The 25,827-nt window shown below is 40.1% G+C and overlaps 2 protein-coding genes across 3 annotated transcripts in view; one reads left to right on the forward strand and one right to left on the reverse strand.

Annotated features, from left to right (window-relative positions):
- TG (thyroglobulin) overlaps positions 1-25,827 on the forward strand; it is a 164,370-nt gene that overhangs the window by 99,413 nt on the left and 39,130 nt on the right. The window lies entirely within an intron of this gene.
- On the reverse strand, positions 839-24,135 carry SLA (Src like adaptor). Of its 2 annotated transcripts, XM_021298870.2 has the most exons (8): positions 23,884-24,135; positions 18,351-18,444; positions 11,850-11,949; positions 8,307-8,393; positions 6,873-6,976; positions 5,562-5,693; positions 3,530-3,662; positions 839-2,612 (listed from the first exon to the last, which is right to left on the reverse strand). In XM_021298870.2, exons 2-8 carry the CDS (start codon positions 18,409-18,411, stop codon positions 2,393-2,395), a joined length of 837 nt encoding a protein of 278 aa, XP_021154545.1. In that variant the 5' UTR covers positions 18,412-18,444; positions 23,884-24,135; the 3' UTR covers positions 839-2,392. The 2 variants fall into 2 exon arrangements, with proteins under 2 accessions (XP_021154545.1, XP_064910525.1); XM_065054453.1 differs by lacking the exon at positions 23,884-24,135 and having other exon boundaries at positions 18,351-20,424.

The following is a 25,827-nucleotide window of genomic DNA, read 5'->3' on the forward strand; positions in this document are numbered from 1 at the left end:
TTTGGATGTAGAAGAGTGGATTGCATTAATCTCTTGCAGGAGACTGTGGAGGGCAGATATGTTAGGTGTCCCCTCCAGGCATTCCCTGGTGAGTATCAGAAGCAGAGCTTCCAGGCTTTCCACACCCAACACAAGGGAAGATGACAGGTGTCTCCTGGCCAGGTCAGACAATGGTGGAAAGAACAGATTTATTGCCCTACTGAAAACTACTGTGACCAGGTGTTGGGCTGTTTGACATGGACCCTACATACTCCCAATTCTATGCTTATCTACAATCGTATCCCCTCGCCTACTGAAGAGAACACACAGGGGGATCTTATCAATGTATATAATTACTTGAAGGGAGGGTACGAAGAGGATGGAGCCAGGCTCTTTTCAGTGGTGCCCAGTGATAGGACCAGAGGCATAAACTGAAACACAGGAGGTTCCCTCTGAACATCAGCAAATACCTCTGTACTGTGAGGATCACCAAGCACTGACACAGGTTGACCAGGAAGATTGTGGAGTCTCCATCCTTGGAGATATTCCAAAGCCATCTGGACATGGTTCTGGGCAAGCATCTCTAGGTAGCCCTGCTTGGGCAGGGGATTGTACCAGGTGACCTCCAGAGGTATCTTCCAAGCCAAACTGTTCTGTGGTTGTGTGAACCTGTCATCATCAGAGCATGTCTTATCCCCTTCCTGCAGAACATGTTCCCAGTGCTGCCCGGTTACATGGACTCTTGAAATCTTTTGTCCTGTTCTGTCAAAGATACATTTTGGCGGCATCATTGCAAGACTGGGTGTTTGTACTAGTTGCAGGATAGGCTTTCCATCTTCTAAAAGCAATACAAAGAAACTAGTGGATGATGTTTTAATGAATAAATACAAGTCATGACTTAGAAAGCTGTAATGCTCCCCACATACATTTCACTGGATAAAATGCAGTCATCATAACATATTATTAATGATCAGTAACAGTAATGAGATTATACAAATACCTAGAGCTCCTGAGTTCATTTTGCTTTGTGGTGTTCAATGTTTACCATCCAAATTACATTCATCCTTTAAGTTCTCAAATATGTTTAAATGGGTTGTGAATTATTTTGATCTCTGAACATCTCTTGCTACTGCAAATGATCTGTTACAAGATCTAAAGAGCACATAGATTTGTGCTAAGAGGTGTTTACAGAGAAAATACATATACATATATACATGTAAAACCAATTCCTTATCTCTCCAAACCTTTGTTACTCATATCTGTGCAAAAAAGTACAACAGATTATTAGATTGAAAATATTTCAGCCTGAGAACATAGATTGGAGCATTTTACACCCCCAGATGTGAGTAACTATTTGATTTAGAAAGAAATAACAAGTCAGGTTCAAAGGACCATGCTATTCACTCCTTTATAACTTAGCAAAGAGTACATATATAGGGAAAAAATGCTAATTTGTGAAATTTGAGGTAACCCAGTTACAATTCTTGAAGCAATTTGATAATGAAGCATGTAACATAACTCTCTTCAGACAAGAAACTCAGAAAACTCTTTAATATCCACTGTTACTGATTTGCTCTCTTAGTTTAATTATTTTTAAAAAGCTTCTGTTAATATAAATATTATACATAAATATGGGGGTGCTTTCAGGAGATGAGGTTAAAATCTGGTCCTCTACTCAGAAAAGGTCACACCTTTGCAGGCCTGTCTTTGCTTTTCTCAGTGAGTTAAGCCTGCTCTTATTTTGTGACCTTTTTGTGACAATCTAGGCCAGTACCAGCAGTTTAATTAAATGCCACTTAGAAAGTTAATTATTTTATTTTTTCCCCTAAAAGGTAGAAGTGACAGAAGTATGGAGTCAATATAATCAGGTGTTTCTTGAATGCCAGTTGTTAGATACTTTCTTGGAGTTATTGACAACTTTCTGACCCACTGTCAATGACAATGAATGATCATATGTGGAGAAGAAAAAGGCTTATTTTCTCAGTGTACTTAGGTTCTGTAAAGATGGTTTTCAGCCTCATGGAGAATAGCAGAGTAAGACTTAATTTAATTTCTTGGGCTGTAGTCAGTCCTGCCCTTTGCAATCACCTTTGTACATTGGTGAGCATCACCCTTGCTGAAGAGTCATCTGTCTCACTTGGCTCTTGCCTTAGAGTCTGTCTCAGTTTCTCCTGCTTGTGAACAGGTTCTGATTTCAGATGTGCTGGGGATGTTCCCAGCATATGCCATGGCTGAGATAGCACCTATAAGAAGGTCTTTGGTTAACATTCAGAAGATGAAATGTGGAAGCATTGTCAGTGTTTGATCACCAGCCGACGTGCTTGTGTCTCTCAGCTGTTGAAGGACCACAGGATGCTCTGGGTTTCTCTTCCAGCCCCTCAGTTGTTTTTCTTTTTCCCCAGTTGTTATACATTTAGTCTTCATAATATGTAGGTGGCAAGTGAAGGGTACTCTTATGTTTGGTCCCTGTGTATATGAGAGATTGAGCTTTCTTCTTTCTGGCACTTGCAAAAGAAGTGTTGTCATCCCCTGTTAAGGAGAGGTAGGAAGCAATACTTTCCCTCAGGCCATAGCTGAGGCAAGAATCATCCATTGCTGCCAGGGCACTTTCAGCATCTTCAGTTACCTCCAACCTTTAAAAGAACAAAATATTTTTACCATTTCAGCTACTTGAACTGAGCCTATTAGTATAATACTAACAGTTGTTGAACTGCATTATATTAATTTTGTTGTATAAAATTTTCCTGGCTCACAAATCACCAAATATTTCTGTCACTTAATGATTTTCCAAAGTAATCAGTACAACAGTACTACCTAAATATTTTTCAGCATCGGAAAAGGAAATAACACCTATGTACTTTCTTCTTAATCTGTAGGAAAAATTACCTTGATACTGCACAATTTTTTCTTTCGTTTGTAAGCAAATGAAGGAAGGGTAGTGGGGGGAAATTTACACTTTAGAAATAAGAGTTGCTTTGCTTTCTGAAGGTGGTTGTTTCACCAGCTTCTGAAACCTGACCTACTTTCTCTAGTTGCAGTCATGATATTAGAAATCTCATAAATCTCAAGCTGGGCTGTGTAGTGAGAGTGATGCAGCAGGAAAGATTTATGCTGGAATAATATGTTCATTGCACTTGTGCTGCTTCAAAAATGGCCAAGGGGGAGCCATTTCTGGCTATTGGGGCTCATTTGTAAGCCATTGCATGATGGTGTGCCATTGGTGGTGAATCTGACCAGGCTCTATGGCCTGACTACTACTCCTGCCTCCTTGGTGGAGAGCACTCCTGAGTCTCAGAGGGACAGCCTATGTGGCCATAGGATAGGAGAAATGATTGCATGTTAACTATACTTTCTTGCAAAGTTAGACCAAGAATATCAGAGAGCTGAACACCCAATTTTCATGGGTTAACCTGCTTTGGAGCTTGTGTAATCCTTAAAACCGGTCTCAGCAGAAGGAAATGGGTGATTCTTCTGTGTTATAAGTGCAACTATATACAAGGCTGGAAAAAAAGCCCTTGTTATTTCTGGCAGCCTGTGTTGTACATGGTACCTGTGAATGCTTCTCCAGTTGAAGTTTTTATTCCGCATCATCACAGGAGGAGTTTGATTCATGACGGTGTTGTTGTTAGTGCTCTGAGTAAGACAAGGTGTTGTAAGGACACAGCAGAGACCATCAGCAACTTCTGAACAGGAAAATGAACACACAGAAAGTTAAACTTTGCTCACTGTTATCTTCACTGTTTTCCTTCCCTGGTGCATGCTCAAATAAACAGTTTTGGACACAGTAGTAGTCAGTAAATTGTGTCTACTCAGCAAAAACACTGTAACACAGGCTTAACTTTTGCCTTTCCTCATACCTTTGCCTTTTAGTTTATCATGGGGTATATTTCCCACAGTACCAGTGAGGAACTGAGACACAGAAGGACAAATTGACTTGCCCAAAGTCTAGAAGAAAGTTTGTGACAGAGCCAGGAATTAAACCCAGGTTTCCTGAGTATTCCACAAGTTCTGCTTTTGCCTCCTATCATCTCAGCCATGCAAACAGGGTGTAAAACAGATGCAAGATGCCACCACTCAGATTGGATTGTATGTGCATCTATTGTGCTATGGAACAAATCAAGGTTCACATGTTATTTTCATCTATGTTTCTACTCTCCATTCTCTTCTCCCTGCTCTACCAGGAGTATTATATATTTTCTTCTGCCCAAGCAGAGAATATCATGCTTGAACGCTAGTGTTTTACACCTCTGAGCCTTATTTCAGGATGAGATTCTGTAAGATCTCATGGTGGGGGAAGAAGGAGAGTTAAATCTCACTACATCTGCACTTATAACTCAAGTAAAAATGTTAATTGTAATAATTTGGGGTTCTTCCCTTCCTGAATTTCAGGCTTCAATTTTTTGCTTCTTTCTAAATGGAGAAAGGTATCAGATAACTAAAATGTAAAAAAAAAATCAATTCAAATTCTCACTCCTCTGTTTATATCATTGGACTTGAAAGTTCATTCTGCATGTTTGAAGGTGAATATGGCTTTTCTCCCCAGTTTGTCAGAGTACTCTTTGGCCAACACACTTCTTCATTTACTTCTGAAATATGCAGAAATAGTTGCTTTACACTTTCAAAATTACAGAGTACTCATTACTAATTAAAGCACAGAACCTATTGTTCTCTTGCAACTTTTATGCAATTAACTTATTGTAATCTTCCTTACTCATTTTAAAGTGTTATAATTTTAATGCATGGCAACTGTAGCCACCTAGTTGTGTTCTTTGTCAAGTTATCTCTCTGACATGGGTTGAATTGCCATAAATCTAGAAAATCATCATTAAAACAGGTGTCATCCACTGGACTGACATTAGTAAAAATGACAGCTGAATCTAGATTTGAGCTATGAGCTTGAGCCTCTTGAGATAACTTCTGCTGATAAAACCCAGCCATATTCTCCTAAAATAATAGAGAAGAAACTAACAACATTTCTGAGAATCTTCTGCTGCAGATAAGGTTGCCTGATGTAGTGGTTCCTGAGGGAAATGTGATTGGAGAACCTGGTGCTACCTGTATGTCTGGTAAGAAAAATAAATGGCAGACATGTCCCTTCTGGTAAAGAAGTGATCCAGGAGTTGAACTCTGGCCCTGGAACCCAGAAACATGACTTACGTTGTACAGCTTAGCAGTTTTGTAGACCTAAACTTTGGCTTTAGCTGTGCTCTGAGAGGGGCTGGACATCCCTGGCCTGTGCTAACCTCCAAAGTGTGTTTGAAAGTTGTCTAGGGAAGTCCAAGACACTTGTTTGGATCAAAATAGTGTTAGAGAAAGATCTATTGACATGGCCATACAATATTCTATGCCAATATGGGCAGAACCTATCTGTCTTTATTTAGCAGAGTTATTGGACTGATTTCAGTTGTACTGTTAAGGGTAATGTATTTGTATTTAGGATCAAACACAATAAACCAAAGGTTTTTCCATTACTTGTTCTGTAACAGTAGTTACAAGTCTCAGACACAGGCAAAACTTCTTGTTCTGGATCTTTGATATACAGTTGCCAGTAGAAAATACGTTTATTCCGCAGTTCTTTTTACCTGAGTAGTGATTCACAAGGTCTTCAAGGCACTGAAAGGTTTGCCGTGGAGAGATGTAATACCAATTATTGGGAAGGCGGAAGATTCTGTAATGTTTCACTTGCCTGTGTCGCACCGACAAGGAATATAACCCTGGAGAAAGAGAGAAATAATTACACCAAAGTAGGACCGTAATCCTGGATGGATGGCAGTGACCACAACCAGAATATTTGTAAGATGTGTTGCTGTGTTCATAGAAAGATCTGAAAAATACCCTGAAATGACCATGCTAATATCTACTTATATAGTATGCTTTATATATATACTTAAGGATGACAAAGTGAAGAAAAAGTCTAACAACAGGGCCCGAGATTTTGATTTGATTTAAATTTCTGGTGTGTTTTTCTTTTATTTTTGCTGAGATGGGATTTTTTGAAATATTTTAAAGGAAATAGGCTTTTATAGAAATTGTTCATCTTCCTCTGAAGATGGGGACCATACTCATCTGCTGGTGTGCTGATTTAATCAGCTTCTACTAGTGCAGCAGCTGATACCTGGTAATGCAATCCTGGCAGGAGACAACAATGTGGATTTTCATAGAATCATAAAATAGTTTGGGTTGGAAGGGATGTTTATAGGTCATCTAGTCCAACCCGCTTGCCTGTTTCTTTTTTTAAAACTATCATGTGGCATATATTTGATAAGGACTCAATGTTGATCCTAAATTTATTGAATTCAGTATAGTTATTATGAAACTGATTGGCATTTGGAATGCAAAAGGTTAGAGCAGGTGATTATTGTTCCCTTATAGCTGTAGTATCGTTATCTTAGCATGTGTTCTGCTGTTTCAGAAAAAAGGGAGGATATAGCATTGTCCAATGGGAGATGTATTCTTATTAAATTTAATAGAAATATAAAGTGTGAATAGTACAATTCCCATGCAGCAACAGAATTGCTACAAAAGGAAAAAAAAAAAAAAATTGAAAATACGTCACTTTTGTAAAGTAAATTAAAGAACCACCTCTTTATATAAGAAATGCACTTATCACTCACCCTGCTGCATGGTATGTATTTTTTAGCTTTTTCAGGCAATTTTTTGTAGATGAAGGCAAAGCTGTGACTTCTCCATTTGAAAAGCCTACTAAACTTTGTATGTGACCAGGGTAAATAATAGTGTTTAAACAACTGTGTCATGATTGTGCAGATGCCTGTGGGATTTTCCATGGCCATCGCTGAGTTTGTTTCCAGCTCTGCTCATGACATAGGTGACTGATGAAGACTCAGATGCTGCACTGGTTGCCTTTGCCTGAGATCGAGTGTGTTTTTTCTCACCTTTCCTAGTTTCGCTCTCTCTGATCATGAAGGAGCCAACCTTGGTGTTGGGTAGCTGTAAAAGTTCCTCTGCCTTTTCTCTTCCCAGCCCTTCAAACAACCAGCTGTGAAGCAGGAAAAAACAAATTCTGAAATTTGGACACCAGTGAAACAGAGAGCAGCATGTGGCTGTGAAAGTGCAGCATTAGCCAGGAAAAGTGACGGCAAAAATAACACTGTGGCTTTCTGTAGTTATTCTCTCAACTATGTCCAGGCATATTTGCCCAGTTTAAAGAGAAAATCTTGCTCTCTCTGGGTTCTCTTAGGTTTTTTTGAGGCTAAAAGATGAGTAAATAAGGTTTAGACTTATTAGGGAAAACAAAACTGTTCAAGCTGCATCCATATGAATAGTTGGGGACAAATCCCTGTGGTGTATTTATGGCGTATCTGTCATTAATTAACTCCCTCTTTTTCATTTAAACCACTTTTGTTAACCCCAAATTTTGTTTTATTGCATCATAAATAAACCCAAAATAAAATATAATTAGTGAGTAGTCCAGCCATTTAAATTAATTGGCTTCGTGCATAAGGAAAAGTGGAATTAGTCCTACTGATTTTCACCATAACCTGGTGCACTGCTTTATTTTGCTGCAGCTAGTGTCTAACCACATCACTGAGCTTGCTTGGCTGATATAGGAGTTCCTGGCACTTTATTATAAAGTTGTTCTTCTGTTCTGTGTTGCATTTCTGCTACCAACAAAATGGTTTTGGGGAAACTTCAGACAGAAGCTTCCATTACCATGTCTGTGTCCTGTCTTTGGGAAAGCATCTCTATTTCAGGAGGATATAATAGCATATGAAAATTTAAGCACTTGCATAAATTGCAGTGAAATTCACAGTTTGTATGCTTAAAATTTAACAGGTGTTAAAACTTCTGCCAGAAAAGTCTTAAGTGTGTATTTTGATGTTTTTTTCCTTACTGGTGCCTAAGGCAACAAGAAACCGCTGAACCTTCCTTAGCTCTTCCAGTGTGAGAGTTTACATTCTTGTATGACTTATTAGTCTATTTGTTCTTCCTGGTCTGTTTTTTCATGAGAAACTCTAGGTTAAATTTTCCTCTTTGTAAATATCAAAAATTCTTTCTCTTTATCAATGTCTTAAAGTCAGAGATCAGTCCACGCAACAGAAGTATTTTAAATACCTCATATGACATTTGCGTTTTTTTTGACCCTTTCCAGCTTTTAAAAATAGTATTTTCCTTTTCATATGATCCAAACTTAGATGTGGATTTGATGCTCTTGGATTTCAAAGGAACTGCTTTAGCCTGTCAACAAATAACATTTCTGTCTGCCTCGTCACTATTGGCATTGTTTTGATTATGACACTGAATAACTAATCAGGGCAGTATCTGTAGAAATGCAGTATCGAAAAGCTATAGGAAATGCATTTACTTACCCGTGGTAAACCTTTGCTACATATTTTCCTGGAATATAGTTTTCTCGACCTGTTGTCAGGGAATGGACTCTCCACCAGCCTCCTTCACTGTGTGAAAGCAAAAGAGGAGATATTTTCAGATGAGCTTTCAGAGTTTGTCCTCATTTTGGAAATTACTTAAGACATACAGATTAGCATGTAACCGTCTGTCTGTGTTCCTGAATCTGCTTATTTAGAAAGGGACCCAAGTTTGTTTCATTTAGAGTAGTTCCATTTCTAAACCTACATCAGGATTATATTTAGACACAGAAATAAACTACATTGGTTCCATTTAAATTACATAAGTAATAAAATATTTTCCTGCAGTTAAAAGAAGAAGGGTAAATACTCAGTGGTTAAACCATGCTGTGTTCTGCCTTCCCACAGCTAGACTCATACCGGTATCCAAGATATTCAGCTGACTACACTGTGTCTCTGTAGTTACTCCCGTAACACCAGGGTAGAGGTACTGAACAAATGGATCCTGTCTACCTGGGAACAGGTTTTCTAACAGAACCTATTGCGGTTTGCTCTTTTCCTTTTTTTTTCAATGAGTTATTGACCAGACTACAATAAAAAAAGACCTCGTAGCTGACTAGAAATATGTGGTTTTCACTGATATATCTTAAGTTCTTGCTGTGATACTTAATGCTGGCGTTGGCTTTTGGATCCCTTAGGAAGGGCAGGGTAACAAGGATTTTCACAGGGATTCTGTGGAGCTTTAGTGATAAGTGCAAGGATGCTGATGACTGATGGGTTCTCTCTACCTTTTTCTTTAAAAGGTTGAATCCAAATAATAGTGTGTCTTGTCTTTGAATGAAGTTTTTGTGGATGTTCATATAAATACACCCAAATAACACCCTGAATGCAAGCTCAGTGTTTGTCAAAACAGCTGAGTTGAAAACATTTAAGTTAAGCCTCCTGAGCTATAGCCACTTGGGCCATAGTTCAGAATGTATATGCTGAGGGAAAAAGCAAAGTATCTACTGCTCAGAGCTGGAAATTTCAGGGACCCACAAGTATTGTTTGTGGGTTTCCAGTTAACATGAAATTATCTGTAGGAACTTAAGGTTATTTTTTTTTTCCTTGCAGCTCTCCCAGACAGAACCAAGACTTGCAGTAGCAAAATCCCTGAGAGACTCAGCATCTACCTCCCTCCAAACTCTAATATTACTAATGCAGAAAAATCTCTATAGTGATTTAAAGTCCCAAAGCAGCACGTCTCTCCTGGGTCAGGAGCCACAGAACTTATGTAGATTGGGGGGATCACTGGAGGACATCTGGTTTGACTACTGCCAGCTAAATGCAGTTGTTCATCTGGCAGTTAAAGGTGCCTGACAAGTGTGGAGAGTGAGAAACTGGATCAGTGGTGCTTATCGAATCCTGCCAACCCAGGGCAGTCACAAATATCTGTAAGGACTGCTCAGGGAAGTGGTGGAGTCATCATCCCTGGAGGTGTTTACAAAGCATTTAGGCGAGGTTTTTAGGGACATCGTTTAGTGCTGGACTTAGGTTATGGTTGGATTCGATGATCCTGAGGATCTCTTCCAACCAAAATGATTCTATGATTCTACAACTTGTACTTTCTATGGGAGTTCCATAGCTCATATTCCTGGCAGGACTGGTGGAGCTGATTGCCATTACACATAATTGCTTTGGTAGAAGGCTGAAAAGCTGCCATTATAAAAGCAATACATGCTGCCTGCTCATGCTGACTTCTCTGTGGTGACTCCTCGTCACTCATGCTCTGGTTGTGCCTACCATGCTGCTCTTCTCTTCCACTGCATTTTGTTTCTTTGAACATCTTGAGAAAAAGATCATACCTACAGCTTCTGTGCAGCAAGAGATTGCGTGCAAACAGTTCCTATTGACATCAGCACATACCCTAGTAGAGAGGAACAGGTCCTTCACTAGGATGCTATGCTTTGCATAGAGCATTAGAGTGTCTTGTGTGAACAAGCTGGTTCACAAAAGGACAAGGAAAGTTCCCACCAGGGTCTGCTTTGGCTCTTATTTACTATTAGGAGAAGCTCTTGGTTACTGCACAACAGACAAACATGGTAAAAACTGCTGCTACAGAAGCCTAGTTCTTTCAGAAGTTGTTTATCCAGTAGAACATAAAGTGCAGCACATGTATGCATATGATATGCCACACATATAGTTCCCATTGATATGGGCATATGTAGTTATGTGGTATTGTGAGGCCTCATAGCTGACAAAAGCCAGGAGTGGGGCTTTAAGCTGGAATTTCCAAGCTAAAGCAATTGTTGTACTGTATTGTGTATGTTACGCAAACTGCAGAAAGGTTTAAACAGCTGGAAGTTACCAGCAAAGAATTCCCCTGGTTTTGGGAAGTTCTCCATCAGCAGAAAATTCATCTGGTGGTTTTGTCTGAGCCTTGTGGCCTCTAGGTTCAAGGAAGCAGGGAAAGCACTTTATCAGCAGAAGGTAACTGCAGCCATTCTGGGTCAGACCCAATGTCTGCACAGCCCTGTATCTTGTTGCTGCCAAGACCATTGTAGGTCCTGGTGGCCTGAAGAAGAGTCTGATAATTCATCAATCATCCGTAATACTTCTCTTGAGTACTTCAGTTCTCTAGCCATTTGTTGCTCTGACTTCCTCAGGTAGAGAATTTTTTTTAATATAAATTTAGAGAGAAAGGATTCCTGTGCTGTGAACGTGTCTGGTCCCCCTTGAATCCATCCACTCCACCAGCTGCAAAAATGAAATCTTTGATTTCGGTTTAAGTAGTGCAAACAGTGACTGTGCAGCTGAGGAACTTCTGGGAGGCCACTGTGTGCCGATACAAGTCACGTGTAAAAGAATATCGGGGCTGCTGACTCCAATTTGTCATGAATTGTGCTCACTCGTGTGTGCGGCAATATTTGCACTCCACTTAAGGTCAGTCTGAACTAGTGCTCTTAAGCTTGCTTCCTTCTGGGACTCCTAAAATTTCTGAGTGGAAGTGGCTGGGAAACCTTTGACCCCCCCATCAAAGAAAATGCAGAATCAATTAAAAATTTAAAAAAGGAAAAAAAAAAAAAAGAGCTTTTTTTTTTTGTTAGAAATGCCTTAAGTCTATGATGAAATTCTAAGACCTAATCATATAGGAACTGTTAAATAAAAAGGGTGGGGAGAAAATGAGAGACACACTTTGACACAGATAAATTCAGAATACTTTTCTATGTGATTTAAACTATTATTGCTCTTCCCCTGTTTTCCACTAACATGGGGGTATACTTTCTCAAAATAATTTTTCAAAGAAGGATTCTGTTTTGAGTCTTACTTTAGAATAGATTTTGCATCCAGTTTCAGAAACCATATCAGAGAAATCCAAGGATCAGAGAACAGTCTGAAGCGGTCTGAAATCCCATATCCTTAAACTATAGGGAAATTTACATCCTTCCTCGCAAATTCTGAACTCAGTTTATTTTTCTATACTTCATCCAGTTTGGACCAGGTGCATAAAACAGAGCTTTTCATCAATTGTAATAAAACCTAATTAAAAAAAGAAAATCAACTTACTCTGATAGCACACGTAGTTTTTCCCCTACATGAAATATAGGTTGGCTTATATCTGCTGAGGGATAGTCATAGAGGACAGCAAGGAAATCACTCTCCTGACCTGTTAAAGAAAAAAAGAAAATGTCATTTACAAAGAAGACAGAGTTCTGAAGCAGAAGTGGATTTTTCATTATGTATGTTGTATTTTACATAATAGGTCAAATAGGAAAAAAAAATCTCACTCTGAAATGTCACTTGATAAACAAAAAGACCTAAATATAAACCTATAACTTTATAAGAAGAATCTGAAGATATTAGAAATGAAAAAAACCTCATTTGGTTAATTGTAAGTAACTAATTTTAGACCTATTTTTCGAGTAATTACCATATTTAAAAGACATATTCAGTCTGAAACTATCAAAATTAGTAAGTATTTAAAATATTAGGAAGTAACTCAGTTTGATTAATGCCGCTGTCTCTAAATGCCTCCAGCTACAACTCTGAGCCAAGCTGATGCCGTGCACTTGAGGAAAGGAAGATGCATGTTGAATTGTTCCATCATTTAACACCACTGATATTTTTCAAACCTGTGAAATACGTTTAGATCAAGGTCAATGAGAGCGTGGCCATTATTGCTTATTTCCCATCAGTTTTGTAAATTAGCTTGATTTACAGCCAGAGAGCTTTATTCTTACCCCTTACATGGAAACTGTTCTAGAGGTAGCACATGATGCCCTTATCTTCAGTTGAAAGAAGAGAGACAATATGAGTGTTTATAATTAAATCATTGTACAACAGTGGTTTGCAGAACTGAAGTCAGTAAGGAGAAAACCCCAGGCACCAGTACAGGTTGGGGGTTGACCTGGTGGAAAGCAGCACTGAAGAGAAGGACCTGGGAGTCCTGATCGACAACAGGCTGACCGTAAGTCAACAATGTGCCTTGTAACCAAGAAGGCCAATAGTACCTGGGGTGCATTAGGAAGTGTGTGTCCAGCAGGTTGAGGGAGGTTGTTCCTTCCCCTTTTCTCTGCCCTGGTAAGGCCACATCTGGAGTACTGCATCCGGTTCTGGGCTCCCCAGTTTAAGAAGGACAAGGAATTACTGGAGTGGGCTACAAAGATGATGAGAGGTCTGGAGCATCTTGGGAAGAAAGACTGAGAAAGCTGGGTCTGTTCAGGTTCAAGAAAAGAAGGTTGAGAGGGGATCTCATGAATGCTTATAAATATCTCAAGGGTGGGTGTCAAGAGGATGGATCAGACTCTTTTCAGTGGTGCCCAATGATAGAATGAGGAGCAATGGGCACAGACTGAAGCATAGGAAGTTCCATCTGAATATGAGAAACTTCTTTACTCTGAGGTGCCAGAGCCCTGGAGCAGGCTGCCCAGAGAGGTTGTGGAGTCTCCTTCTCTGGAGACATTCAAACCCACCTGGACACATTCCTGTGTGATCTGCTCTGGTGAACCTGCTTTAGCAGGTGGGTTGGACTGGGTGATCTCCAGAGGTCCTTTCCAACCCCACCACTCTGTGAATGTGTGATAAGTTCTTTTACGTCAGCGGGGATGACTCTGGGTTTTGCAGCACTACACAGGACATCTGCTGAGGCTCCTGGGTTCCTGAGAGATGGAGGAGGCACTTTGCACAAGATTGAGACTATCAAACGTTCAAGAGCTCCTCAGCCTGTGGGAATCTTTGGTACCCAGCAAATGCCGACAAGTGGGAAGTTCAGAAATATGCGATGTTGGGTGTTTTGAGCTATTGGCAGAAGTCCTGGCAAGAGGGATTGTGCAACATGCTGCCTGCATTTCTCATGGAGGTAGTCCCATCTGCACATCACAGTACCCTCCACCAGCACATGAGGAGACAGAGCTTTCCCTCTGCTTCCAGCAGGATCAGTGCCCCATTCCTTCATAACATTATCTAGCAGTACATTTGCAGAGGTGGTTTGGTCTCCATTCCTGCCCACTCTGCATCTCAACATGCAGAAAAATGGGAAGGAGTCCAGAGGAGGAGATAAAAATTACCCAAGGAAATAGACACACTTCTGTATCTTGTTAGATTTGCTCCTTTAATATAGATCCTCATCAATATGTCTTTAAGGAAGACATTATTTTAGGGAAACCTAGAAACAGCATCCCAAATGAATACTGGGACTGGCTCTGTGTTTTCATTCCCTGTGTCCCACGGCCTTATAAATAACTAACTCACAATGATAATGATGAAAGGTTGCAGGAAACATACAAGTCTGCAGAAAATAAACATTTTCAAGGGGAGAGATTTTACATTTGTTATCCTTAGAGTGGTGATGATAAGAACATAAGCGTTAAGGAACATATCCCACATCTGCAGTTTAAAGGAAATAAAAAGCATCTCAGCTGAGTTTGAGTAGCTGTTTGTTATTATGATATAGAGACCAGCGTTATGCAAAGTAGTGGGTCATTGTACCTTAATATTCAAATTGACTCTAAACATTTTAGTCTTGCTAGCCTTTGCCCATTGGATTCGCCTCATGATACTGATAGTGAGCATCCTTATGGATGTATACATATGTAGAGTGTGGAATAAACAGTGGCTAGTTTGACAGTGTGTTTAGTATTATTATTGCCATGTTTTTCTTTGTTGTTTAGTGTCACTGGATTAAACAGGACTAGTCCAGTACCTTTGTATTAATCAGCCAACTGATGAGATCAGTCTGCTGTAACTTATTATACAATTAGTTCAATTATACTGAAGAAATCCAGTGCTAAGCTTGCCTTTAATTGCTTCCCTGTTCTGCACTAAAAATTAAGAGACACCTTCTCTGTCTCTGAGACTGCTTAGCACTTGAGGCTAACAAGACCTAAGCGTTGCTGCTCTTTTGAAAGAAAGCAAAATCTTTGCCCAGGACTGCAAGAAATAAGTGCCAAAGGGTATGAACTACAAAGCGAGGATAAAGTGCCATTGCCTGATTTCCCATTGCAGATTATTAAAAAGCAGTTTCACAGAGAATGTCATTTTTATAGTGCCTTTAGCAATGTTTTTCTTAAACTTATGCTGTTTATTTATAAATGTTTTCTTTCCATACTGAAAGAGTGGAAAACAAGTGGTTTTCTGCTCTCCTTCCTTGTGTATTGGTGGTTTGCATTTCGTTATGCACTGTGGGGTATGTGACTTTTTCTCTGCTCTAGCAAGATCTGCATTACTTTCCTTACACTTTCATCTTTATATTCATTTTTGTTTCAATTTTGCACGTTAATTTGTAGTTCTGAAAATGCAGAAATTAATCACAGTGTTGGCTGCCACATCCATGCAAATGTTGTCTCTTAAACTGCATGTACTTATATTAGAGTGAAAGTAAAGCAATTTAAGACCAAAACCTTTAAACTCTCCCACTCCACAAAAAAGACCTCATTTTATTTGGTATTTAAATCAAACCTCACTGGGGTTTTTGGTCATGTGAAATACCCCACTGCATCAACAACATTTCACAAAGCCCACACTAGCTCCTTTCAGACACAAAAGCCTTAAAACAGGGACTAAACAAATTACCCTCTTTCTCCACACCTAATTTTTGCAGTGATCTAATAGGCTTATCTGATGAGCTCCCACACTTTTAAGTTGTAAAAGAAAAAAGATTTGACTGAGTTTTTCTAACACAACCTCTCTTCCGCAGTGCGAGTGCAGGTTGCATCTGAAATGGAACACTCAAAAGTTAGAGTGGAAAGATCGAAGCACAGACATTTCCACTGAATCAGGTGTTAATTCTGGTGTGGGCTTTTAAGGAGTGAAAAATGGATATGAAATACGTGCTAGTTTTAATTGTCTGCATCCCTGGATGCCTTGCAAAGTTGAGATTTGAACATTGTGTGCTTTGAGCTGTTCATTGTGAAGGGACTATGCTATTAGAGAGAAGGGAGAGCATAGGCAGAGCATCCATTCATCGCCCTCCAAAAACGCTGTGCTGTGCACCGTTGTGCTCTCTGTCTGGAGTGGGAATGGGCTGTTCAGAGCTCAGCTCTCTGCATCATCCCTGTATTGTTGTCCAGCAGAAATACTGTGATTTATGTCTTGTTGTATACCAGAGAGGGTAAAGGAGGGCACTTGTCTGTGTTTGGGGGCTGGCTGTGCAGCAGCCATAAGGTGTGGCTGCAGAGTTGTGCTAATGCACCCAAATTAGATCTAAACCAGCCAACTTGTGAACTGAGAGTTATGCAGGTGCAGGTCAGTAAGGATTAACCCTTGATTCTGGGTCCCGAGAGAGGAAAGAGGAGGCAGTGGGCTCACAACCCATGATGACCTCTGGCTGCTGCAGCTACTCTGTTATCAGTACCTAGGTAATGTCAAGGACACCCATAGAATGTGATTTCAGATGGAGTGCAGTCATATTTGGAGTCCAAATGCCTCCTTTGGTAACGCAGCTTCAGCATGGTTCCCTTTCTCAGGACAAAGCCTGATGCACTAGGGATGAGGAAAGCACAAAGTTTTGCTTTCATTGCAGCTCTTAGGCAGCACAAGAGTCTTATAGGCGTCTGATGAACCCGTTCACACTGCAGATCTGCAGCCTCCAGTTTTCTGTTTTCTTCCCCTTTCTCGTTGAATATCCTTTCATTTCTTTCTTTCCCTTCTCTTTCAGTCCTTCCTTTTATTCAGTCTCACTGAAATGAGCCAATGTCAAGCTTCCTTTTCCTAACAGCTATTTGGACAGTTGTAAGTCCATGGATTGGATGTTTGATCTGGTCAGGAAGAGGAAAAGCTACAAACTCTTTGGATTAACCCCAATATACGTTTTTAGCACTGAGTTCCTTTCCAAAAGTCTGTTTTTATTAGATTTGGATGACAATATTGATGCTTGAATTCCTGACTTTAATTACCAGCATTTAAGCCATTATGAATAATACTGGCCTGATTCAGATGAAGAGTTAGATTCAAAGAGCTATGCGAGCTTTTAAAGCTGCCTTTGGAAGCTTAAACATAACTATTCAGTGCAATTTCAGCTGTGTGAGCGTCTGAGACATCCCTATGGCCTTGGCAGATGCCACTGCAGCTACAAGAGACTTGTTCCCTCCCCAGGTGGCAGCTGAAGGTCAGGCAGGATCTGACAAAGCACCTTTCTAGATGTGCTAGACATGTAGGAGAGCGCAAGTAGATCAAGCCCTGAATTCCTAAATGGGTAATTTCCCCTTGACTGCTGTGCTATCATTGTTTGCTGAGTTTACTTTTAGGGGTGTCTTCTTTTTACATCACTGGGAGAGATGCAGTTGGCTTTAGCCTTGCTAAATCCTGATTTTTAGCGTGTGCAGTAACAACTCAAACTTGGTCACAGCTGTGGCAGTGACCCCACACTCACCTGCTCATCAGCGAGGTCCTGCTCTGAGTGCAGGACCTGTTTTGATATCTCTGTTTTGATGGTTATCGTATTCATGATGGAAGTTGTTGGGAAGAACAACATGGGCACTCTTTTTCACAAAACAATAAATTTTCAGTTTATGTTATGGACCTCCGAGTGTAACAGCTTTAACACTAATTGATCTCTGCTTAATTAGGACCTAGGGCTACATGGCTCCCTGTATCAGCTAGTTCTCAGCCATTCTAAAAGCAGGGCTGGGTTTCCTTCCAGCAATAATGAAAGCAGACTGATTCATTATCCTTATAATACTGAGCAGCACAACTGGACCATATTTTGTGGAAAACACAACAATTTTGATAAATGCCTTCGCCCTCTAAAAAAAAAACAACCACCACCCACAAAAAAACAAAACCAAACCAAACCAACTAAAAAAGCCCACCTGTTTTTTCTTACTCACCTTTGGGGGGTGATTTACTACAGGTACTGTCCCAGCTGTCTGCTGTATTTGAGCAGGAGAGCAGAGGCTATACTGGCTCTGCACCTACGCACTTGCATTTTGGGAGTAGCAGGTCAATGAATCCTTTTTGCTTTCCCCCTCTGCCGCATGACCTCCACCAGCCTACAGGAGGGCTTTGCAACCTCATTTTTTCACATGTAGGGGCATAGGGCAGATGTGTTGTATCTCCCGTTGGCAGCTTGACATGTGAAATGTGTATTTCTTTATAACCTTTTTTGATAAGCCTGGTAACATGGAAAGCTGGCCGCATACTGCATTTAATTCAACTGTCTAACAGTGGAATCAGGTTCGGTGCAAGCTCAACATCATTAAGGTTTTAACCTTAAATGAAGCAGAACCGAGTTTTGAGAACAAATGTTTATTAAATATCGCATGCAAGAATGTTAAAATACGGTATCTCTTATTTCTGAAGCAGGCCAGTTCATTCTGAATTGAACAGAGTGGCTATCAAGGGGCACCAGCAAATAACAGTTTTAACATTTGGGTTTTTTCATGAAAGTACTTCTTGGAAAATGAGCTACAACGTACCCAAAATAAGCACTATCTACAGGTTGCCCTCTTTCTCCCACAAAAGTCATGCACTTGCATTTACTACATTGGGCAGATGAAGGAAACACATGGATGAGGGTACCAGACATTTTGGACACCTTTTTCTCTTGAAAGAAATGAAATGAGTGCTTACCCGTTTGGCTCTGCACATTTGTTTCTTCAGAGGTTTTCGGCGTTCTCACAGTATTTCCCATTGTGCTCTTTAAATCCGTCAAAGCTCTTCAGAACTAAATTGAAGGAGACATTGAAATTAAACATCAGAGTAACACCTGCTGTGCCAACAGATGAGAAATGACCTAGTGTGGGTGTCTCCAGTTTTATACAGTTTTGCTTTTGAGAACTCTTGTGTCAAATTCATGTGAGAGCTTTACATATTTGCTAAACTCTCACCACTTTGGTGCTTTTATCAGGGGAATAGCAGAAAACCACAGCTAGGGAAGTTGCTCAGAAGAATGCAATGTAGTAAAAGTTTCCATTACCAGTACCTCAGCACAATAGGAAGTCACAGCGAAGCCATGCCCATACAGTCATTTCGTACACAAAATGTTCTTTTCAGCATTTGGAGATTTGAAGCTACATAGAAATGAATTAGATTGACGTATCTGGTTTTCAGCACTGTGTTGCTTTATGACTGAACACTAAGAATGTTGTTTGGTGTTTTTTTCTCTGATGCAGTTGTGCTCTCAGAGAATGTGGGCAAGGTTGTTTTTCCTCTTTTTTTTTTTTGTTTAAGTAATGCCTCAAGATGTTTGATCTCACAACACTCCTGCGTGAAACCAGTGGTGCAAATTCTGCAGATACTTGTCTTAAAAAGTCTTGGTAGATGTATAAGAAATGCACTATCAGACAACATTGAGACAGTTCATTCTCACAGCTTTACTGTGGCCACCCTAATTCTCCCTGATAAAGGACAGAGAGAGAAACCCTTGGGATGTGGAAGATGTCTCATGCTATGGTATATTTTTGGAGGCAGAGGAGAATAAACTGTATCTGTTTGAAATCGCACAGTAAAGCAAAATAACTCAACACCACTGGCTGATAGCTAATTACTTTTAAAAAAGATGTTTCTGTCACTTGCCCTGTGAAAATAACAGGAGTGTCACATGGATATTTGCTAAACTGAGGTGCAATCTGCACCTTTCAGTCTTTTCTACCTTAAATATTTCAAAGATGACGACCGCCTTTGGTATGCGGCTCTTTACTTACAGCAGGCTACAGCCTGACCGTGTTAGCTGGCCGGGTGTCTAACTTGAGAAGCAGCACTACTGAAATCGGAGAGATCTTATTACTAATCGTCTTTTGGAATAAGATTGGCAGAAATGAGTATATTGCCTAATAACATAAATTTTTGATATCTTAGAGCGAGTTTTGGGAGACACCCTACTAGAAAAAAATGCTGTTCAAAAGAAAAAGAATTAGTCTCTTATCAAATGCAAGTAGATCAGTGCTTAAACAGATGGTAACGCACAGTTTGACTCCACCTCACCTCATTTTCAAGCTTCTTAATGCTTGTTGCCAAAGGCTCCTTGCTGGAAATCTCTATTTCACTGGCCAAATGTCACATTACACTGTCACTGCCTGCACTCAGAACTAGCTTGGGGCACATCTGTAGGATGCAGCTGTGCCAGTGTCTTTCTGACAAGCGTCTGAAAACTGCTTTCACAAGAACACAAGACTGCTTCATTGCCTGATATAAGAAGTCTAGAAGCTGAATGAAAAAAGTAGCCTTAAAGTTAAATAAACTATTTGGATACTTACATTTGAATAAAAGGATCTCATCATTCTTCATTTAAATTCACCCAAGTTTTTAAAACTGAAATCGGAATTCATTTTGATAGGCACAGTCTACTTGGAAGATTTCAATTTCCTGAGCTAACTATGAATATTTTTTGAAAGACCTAATTTTAATTTCTTCACTGTTTTTCTCAGTTGTATCCCATCAAGAATAAAAGGTAGGAGTAGTGCAGCCAGTACTTTGGCTACAGGTATTATAGTTGTTCCTGGCCTATCTTCAAATTGGCTGGCAAAACTTCCTGGGCATGGCAAGAGCGAGCTCAACAGGGCTGAAAATCTCATCCAGAAAAGTGGGATGAATACCTGGGTGGATAAACCCTGCTGAGCTCTGTGCTGTAGTAGCTGCATTTTTGCAGTAACTGAAATCCTGCATCTGGGCAGGAACAACCCCAGGTTCCAGTATAGGTTGGGAAATTACATATTAGAGAGCAGTGTAGGGGAAAGGGACCTGGAGGTCCTGGTGGACAACAGGATGACCATGAGCCAGCACTGGGCCCTTGTGGCCAGGAAGGCCAATGGCATCCTGGGGTGTATTACAAGGAGGGTGGTTAGTAGATCGAGAGAGGTTCTCCTTCCCCTCTACTCCGCCCTGGTGAGACCACATCTGGAATATTGTGTCCAGTTCTGGGCCCCTCAGTTCAAGAAGGACAGGGAACTGCTGGAGAGGGTCCAGCGTAGGGCAACGAAGATGATTAAGGGAGTGGAGCCCCTCCCTTATGAAGAAAGGCTGAGGGAGCTGGGTCTCTTTAGTTTGGAGGAGACTAAGGGGGGACCTTATTAATGTTTATAAATGTATAAAGGGTGAGTGCCATGAGGATGGAGCCAGGCTCTTCTCGGCGGCCAACAATGATAGGACAAGGGGTAATGGGATCAAGCTGGAACACAAGAGGTTCCACTTAAATTTGAGAAAAAAACTTCTTCTCAGTGAGGGTGACAGACACTGGAACAGGCTGCCCAGGGGGGTTGTGGAGTCTCCTTCTCTGGAGACATTCAAAACCTGCCTGGACATGTTCCTGTGCGACCTCACCTAAGCGTTCCTGCTCCAGCAGGGGAATTGGACTAGATGATCTTTTGAGGTCCCTTCCAATCCCAAACATACTGTGATACTGTGATACTGTGAAAAGGTCTAAGTTATAGTAAGTAAGCTGCAGTTACCAAAAAATTGTGCAATTCCAGATCAGTGCCAAGCACAGCAACACAAATATCTTATGCCCATCTATAATTTTTACATGTGCAGCTGTCATTTAGATGAGAATAGTACTTGAATTTTGTGTTACAAAAGTATGGAAAAAGAAAAATAATAGAGTCCTACCTCTGTGTACCCCTTTATTCTGGCTCTTAGTATTTGAGGACCAGGAGAGCAAGTCATCCTACTAGCGATCAGACTTGTGACAGTGAGCTTTCAAGGGCTTTTTTCCTACTCTTAAGATATAGTAGATACAATTTTCAGGTGTGCCTGAGTCACTTTGGAAAGTGATACGTAGCATTTGTTCATGATGGAAAGACTTCTGAAAACTCTACCTCACATTTACAAACTTTCTGAAAGCATGGCTCATTTGAGCAAGACAGCTTCATTTTCCTAGGTGGTCTTCAGGGTTCTAAACTTTGCTTTAAAAGTACCTAATGTGTTATTCAAGGTTTGCTTATATGTCGTTTGTAATTAAACCACTTTCTCTCTAGTCTGCTTTGTATGACCTCAACCTTCAAAGGGCCTCTGAAGTCAACAGGACAGAGCATGCAGCTCATTGCTGCTACTTTAGAGGTGGAAGAATCTGACTTACGGAAAATACAAATGTTATAAAGTACTTACGGGAACAGTGAAAAGCAATGGCATTTTGGACTTTGATGTCACTAGCGTGACAGTTTGCTATGTCTCATTACATTTTCCATGCTAAGTTTTACTGTCATTACCATTGGTGGCAGCATGAAGTCTTGAAAGGGGCAGAGAGTTCAAGATGTTCTCTAGACTCATGGCAGAAGTGTTTCATGAAAATAAGTATTTTGTGCTTGTGTAGAGTATTGGCAGTGTAATACAAATCCATTGTATTGCTATATGGTAAAGTGTATGATGGTTTTCTGAAATTCTGAGATACTCTGCAAAAATAGACTTACAGGAAACTGTAGAGCATCTTGTGGCTGAGACAATTTTTTATCATATAAGTCAATAGCAGAACAATAACAGCTTTATAGATTATATTCTTTTGAAATGGTGAATCTGCTCCAGGCGCTGCATCTCACTTCAACTCGGTGACAGTTTGAGATATGAGCAAAGGTGGCATCCCTCTGTAGTAGAAGCAGGTAATTATGCCAGATCCAAAGAAAATCGTTCTCTGAGGGAGATTTGGGAAAAATTAGGGGGAAGTGAGAGACTCTAAGGTCACCTTGACCCCTAAAGCCAAGGCCATGCATGGAGAAGAGCAGCTGCAGCTCAGCATGGAGAAACTACTGGGCTGCAAACCAAACTACCCACAGGTGTAAGGGCGGCTTTCCCCACTCACAGACCACCTCCTCAGGCATCTGAAAATTTTATTTTAACCATTTTAACCATGTTAACCAACATTTGCAGTCTTCCAAGCTTTGGCCTTCCCTCCCCTTTCCATTTATGCACCTGCTGTTTAAGGAAAGCCGGTCGCTGCAGCCGCAGCTGTTTGCAAACACAAAGCTTGTGGGGTTTAGTGACCTTCACTGCTTTATTTTTTCTGCCAAAAGGAAGGTGAGGAAACATCTACAGCCGCAGTCCTACTTTGTGTCCTATTTATCAGTGACAGAACTCTCAGCAGATATGAACTCTTCACCTTTCAAGACTGGAATCTCACTGACCTACATTGTGGGGGCCGAAAACCTGTGGTACAATTTACACCTTCCGCTCCTGTGTGTGGCACATGGAGCAATAATTTCCGCTAACACAATCTGTTCTCTGAGAAAACACGCTTCTGGAGCAGTTAAATAGCATGGAAAGTCTGTTTATTTGTAAGAACTTTTTCAAAGTTGTATTTAAAATGATTGAGAATTAATGAAGAAATTAAAATAATAAGAGAAAAAATTTTAAAAAGGGCAAAATAAACACTTGAGTAAAGCCTCTCTGCATGGAATACTGCACATTAGTAAAATTAAGATCATTAAGATTGTTCCTGAGATGCTCTACCTTATTTTATTTTTGCTACCTGATATTCACATCTATACCATCTATACCATCTTAGAATTTAATTCTCAATAAGGTTCACAGGTAATGTCTGAATCTCATTTAGCTTGAAAATGAAAGCTCCAACATCCTATTATTTTTCACGGGGCACAAAAAGCAGCTTATATTTCAAAAGCTCTATATTTTTAGGTGAATTTCCTTTAATTTGTCATTAGTCAAAATAAGCATCCTTTCAGCTTTTAGGCACTTGTACCTTCACACTTAGAAAGAACAATGCAATTCTGTAATCAAGGGAATTCACAGAAACGTGCAACTGTGAAACAACACAGAAATACCACATTATGCAAACTTCTAATGCTTTGAATAAAAAGCCCACTAATCATATTTTGGCTTATAGTGAGCTGCAGTTTGCTTCAGCATAAGGTTATAGAATTATAAAATTGTTTCAGCTGGAAAAGACCTTTAAGATCATTAAGTCTAACTGTTAGGTCCTATGCATCTATCTTACTGTGAGCTTTCATAGAAATACTCTTTGTTCCTTCTATCATTAGTACCACTCCTTATGAAAAGGATTGAGGCAGGCTCTTCTATCTTTACCTTTGGTGGTACTTGAAATCCATGATCTGAATACCATCATTGGTGATGAAATAAAACTCCCTTTTATATAAATAAAATTGAAAAAGTTGTTCCAATATGCAGATAATCTAAAATGTATGAGAGTAATGGTTACCTTTAAATGCTAGGCATGGTATTCCAGGTTGCGGTATTTCTCAAAAAAGCCGTAGTCCTAATACTGCTCTCATGCTGCCAGCAAGGTTGAGCTGATCAAGTCGAGGAGCAGCCGGTCGAATGAGTGTGTTGTGAAGTTCACGCTGTCATGTAGAGCAGCATTTGCCAAACAGGCCACATACTTCCTCTCTGAGAAATAAGGAAGGCTCAAAGTGTTTGCAACAGATGAGGTTCCTGTTGCAAGTCACTACTCAAGACACTTTTTTATCGATGAGCTGGGGGAACCAGGGAGGCTTTCAACATATTGCATCAGGGCTGGTTTGAACAGATATTAAAAAAAAATGAGCAAAATAACCTGTTTTACATTACTTAACAGAAAGGGTTTCTCTGTCTCCTTTTTTTTTCTAAATTTATTTATCCAGTGATGTTAAGTCCACAACTGTTTTGTTTTATATAGTTTTGCTAGGTTTTTTTTTTTCAGACAGACAGGAAGAGGCACAAAACTTTGTTTTCCATTCTTATTGAGCCTGAATGGGAATGCAAGGTTTGCTTTTTTCTTTACTTTGCACCCCAAAACACCTCTGTCTGCAAATAATTGAAGCTCAGTTTCAGCAATGAAAGAATGTGGAGTGAAATCCTGTCTATGAAGCACATTTTCACATCAATTGTACAAAGTGCAGAAGCAAGAGCCACAGGACCTCACTCATCTCAGTGTCTGAGATGTGGAAAACAAGATACCAGCCTGTTAAATAACCTGACTAAAGTCACTCAAGGAATATAGTACTGCAGATATAAATATAGAAGTCAAAGGGATTTATTAAGGTTTGACCTTTGCTTTTATGATCAAATTGTGATCTGAGAAGCTCATAAACCTGATTTTGAATAGTAAAATAAATTAAAAAAAAAACAAAAACCAAACAAAAAGCAAAACACAAACAACCCACCAGAAAACCCAAGCAGAGTTCCTACTGCATGCCAGAGCAGCTGTGAGTAGATGCTCATTGTAATGCCAGCATGTTTGATGATGAAAACTAAAAGTTGACAAGTGTGGGAGTTGTTCTGTAAGCATTATTGGAACCAGGAGACAGCGATCAAATTCCTAAACCTCTGCCAAAATTTGGAGCTATAGTAATTTCAGGAGAATATCCTTTCTCTTTGATGGGCTGCACTAGCAGTCCTCACCTTGAAGGGACAGGAAAGCATTAGGGATCTTGGTAAGCAAATCAGTCTACAACACAGAGCCGTGCCAGTGTTATAGCCAGTGCTCTGGGGAGCTGTTTTTACTATAATGCACCATGATTATCCCCACTGGTTGTATTTTGATTGTTTAGGACTTTATTGCTTTCTTTGAACTGCAGGGATGTGTCATGCATGTTTCCTAACAGCACTTACTGAATGGATGTACAATGTTTTTGTAAGCACTAAGAGATCACAGGTTGAGAGATGTCTGCACCACACGTGAAAACAGGCAGGGGCAGAGCTCTGGCTTTTCCTGATCCTTCTCACCAATATCTGCCTTGGGCTGGATCTCACTGTCTTTGAGCCTTTGCAAGAAGTCAGGTTATGTTCCAAGATGCAGTCACCAATGGGGCAGGTCTCAAGCTGAGCAGGAATGATTTGTCACACTGAAGAGGAGGTTCTGTTTTCTTGATAGAACACGCTCCACTGGAAACACAATAAATCTCAGCCGTGGTTTCTACCAGGCATGTAGAGGAACTGATGAATTTGCAGTACAGAGAAGTAAAATCCTCCATTTCTGTGTCATTTCTGCCTGTTTCTGGTGGTTCTTTACCCTTGTGCAATGGTGAGACACAGTTTACCTTTTCAGTGCATTCAGCTAATAACTTGTTCTAAATGATAACTGATAAAGCAATGTTTACATCTAAATAGAAAAAAGTTTTGATATGAATTGAGTGAGGCTTTATATGTCATTTTAAAAGTATTC

This window comes from Columba livia, chromosome 2 (genome assembly GCF_036013475.1).
Source record: "Columba livia isolate bColLiv1 breed racing homer chromosome 2, bColLiv1.pat.W.v2, whole genome shotgun sequence".
Taxonomy (NCBI): domain Eukaryota; kingdom Metazoa; phylum Chordata; class Aves; order Columbiformes; family Columbidae; genus Columba; species Columba livia.

Coding starts and splice junctions, on each gene's coding strand:
- SLA (XM_021298870.2), bottom strand. CDS start 18,411: ATGGGAAATACTGTGAGAACGCCGAAAACCTCTGAAGAAACAAATGTG. Junction 3,663..5,561: donor CCTTGTGAATCACTACTCAG/GTAAAAAGAACT, acceptor TTTCCTGTTCAG/AAGTTGCTGATGGTCTCTGC. Junction 2,613..3,529: donor AACTGGAGAAGCATTCACAG/GTACCATGTACA, acceptor GTTCTTTTAAAG/GTTGGAGGTAACTGAAGATG.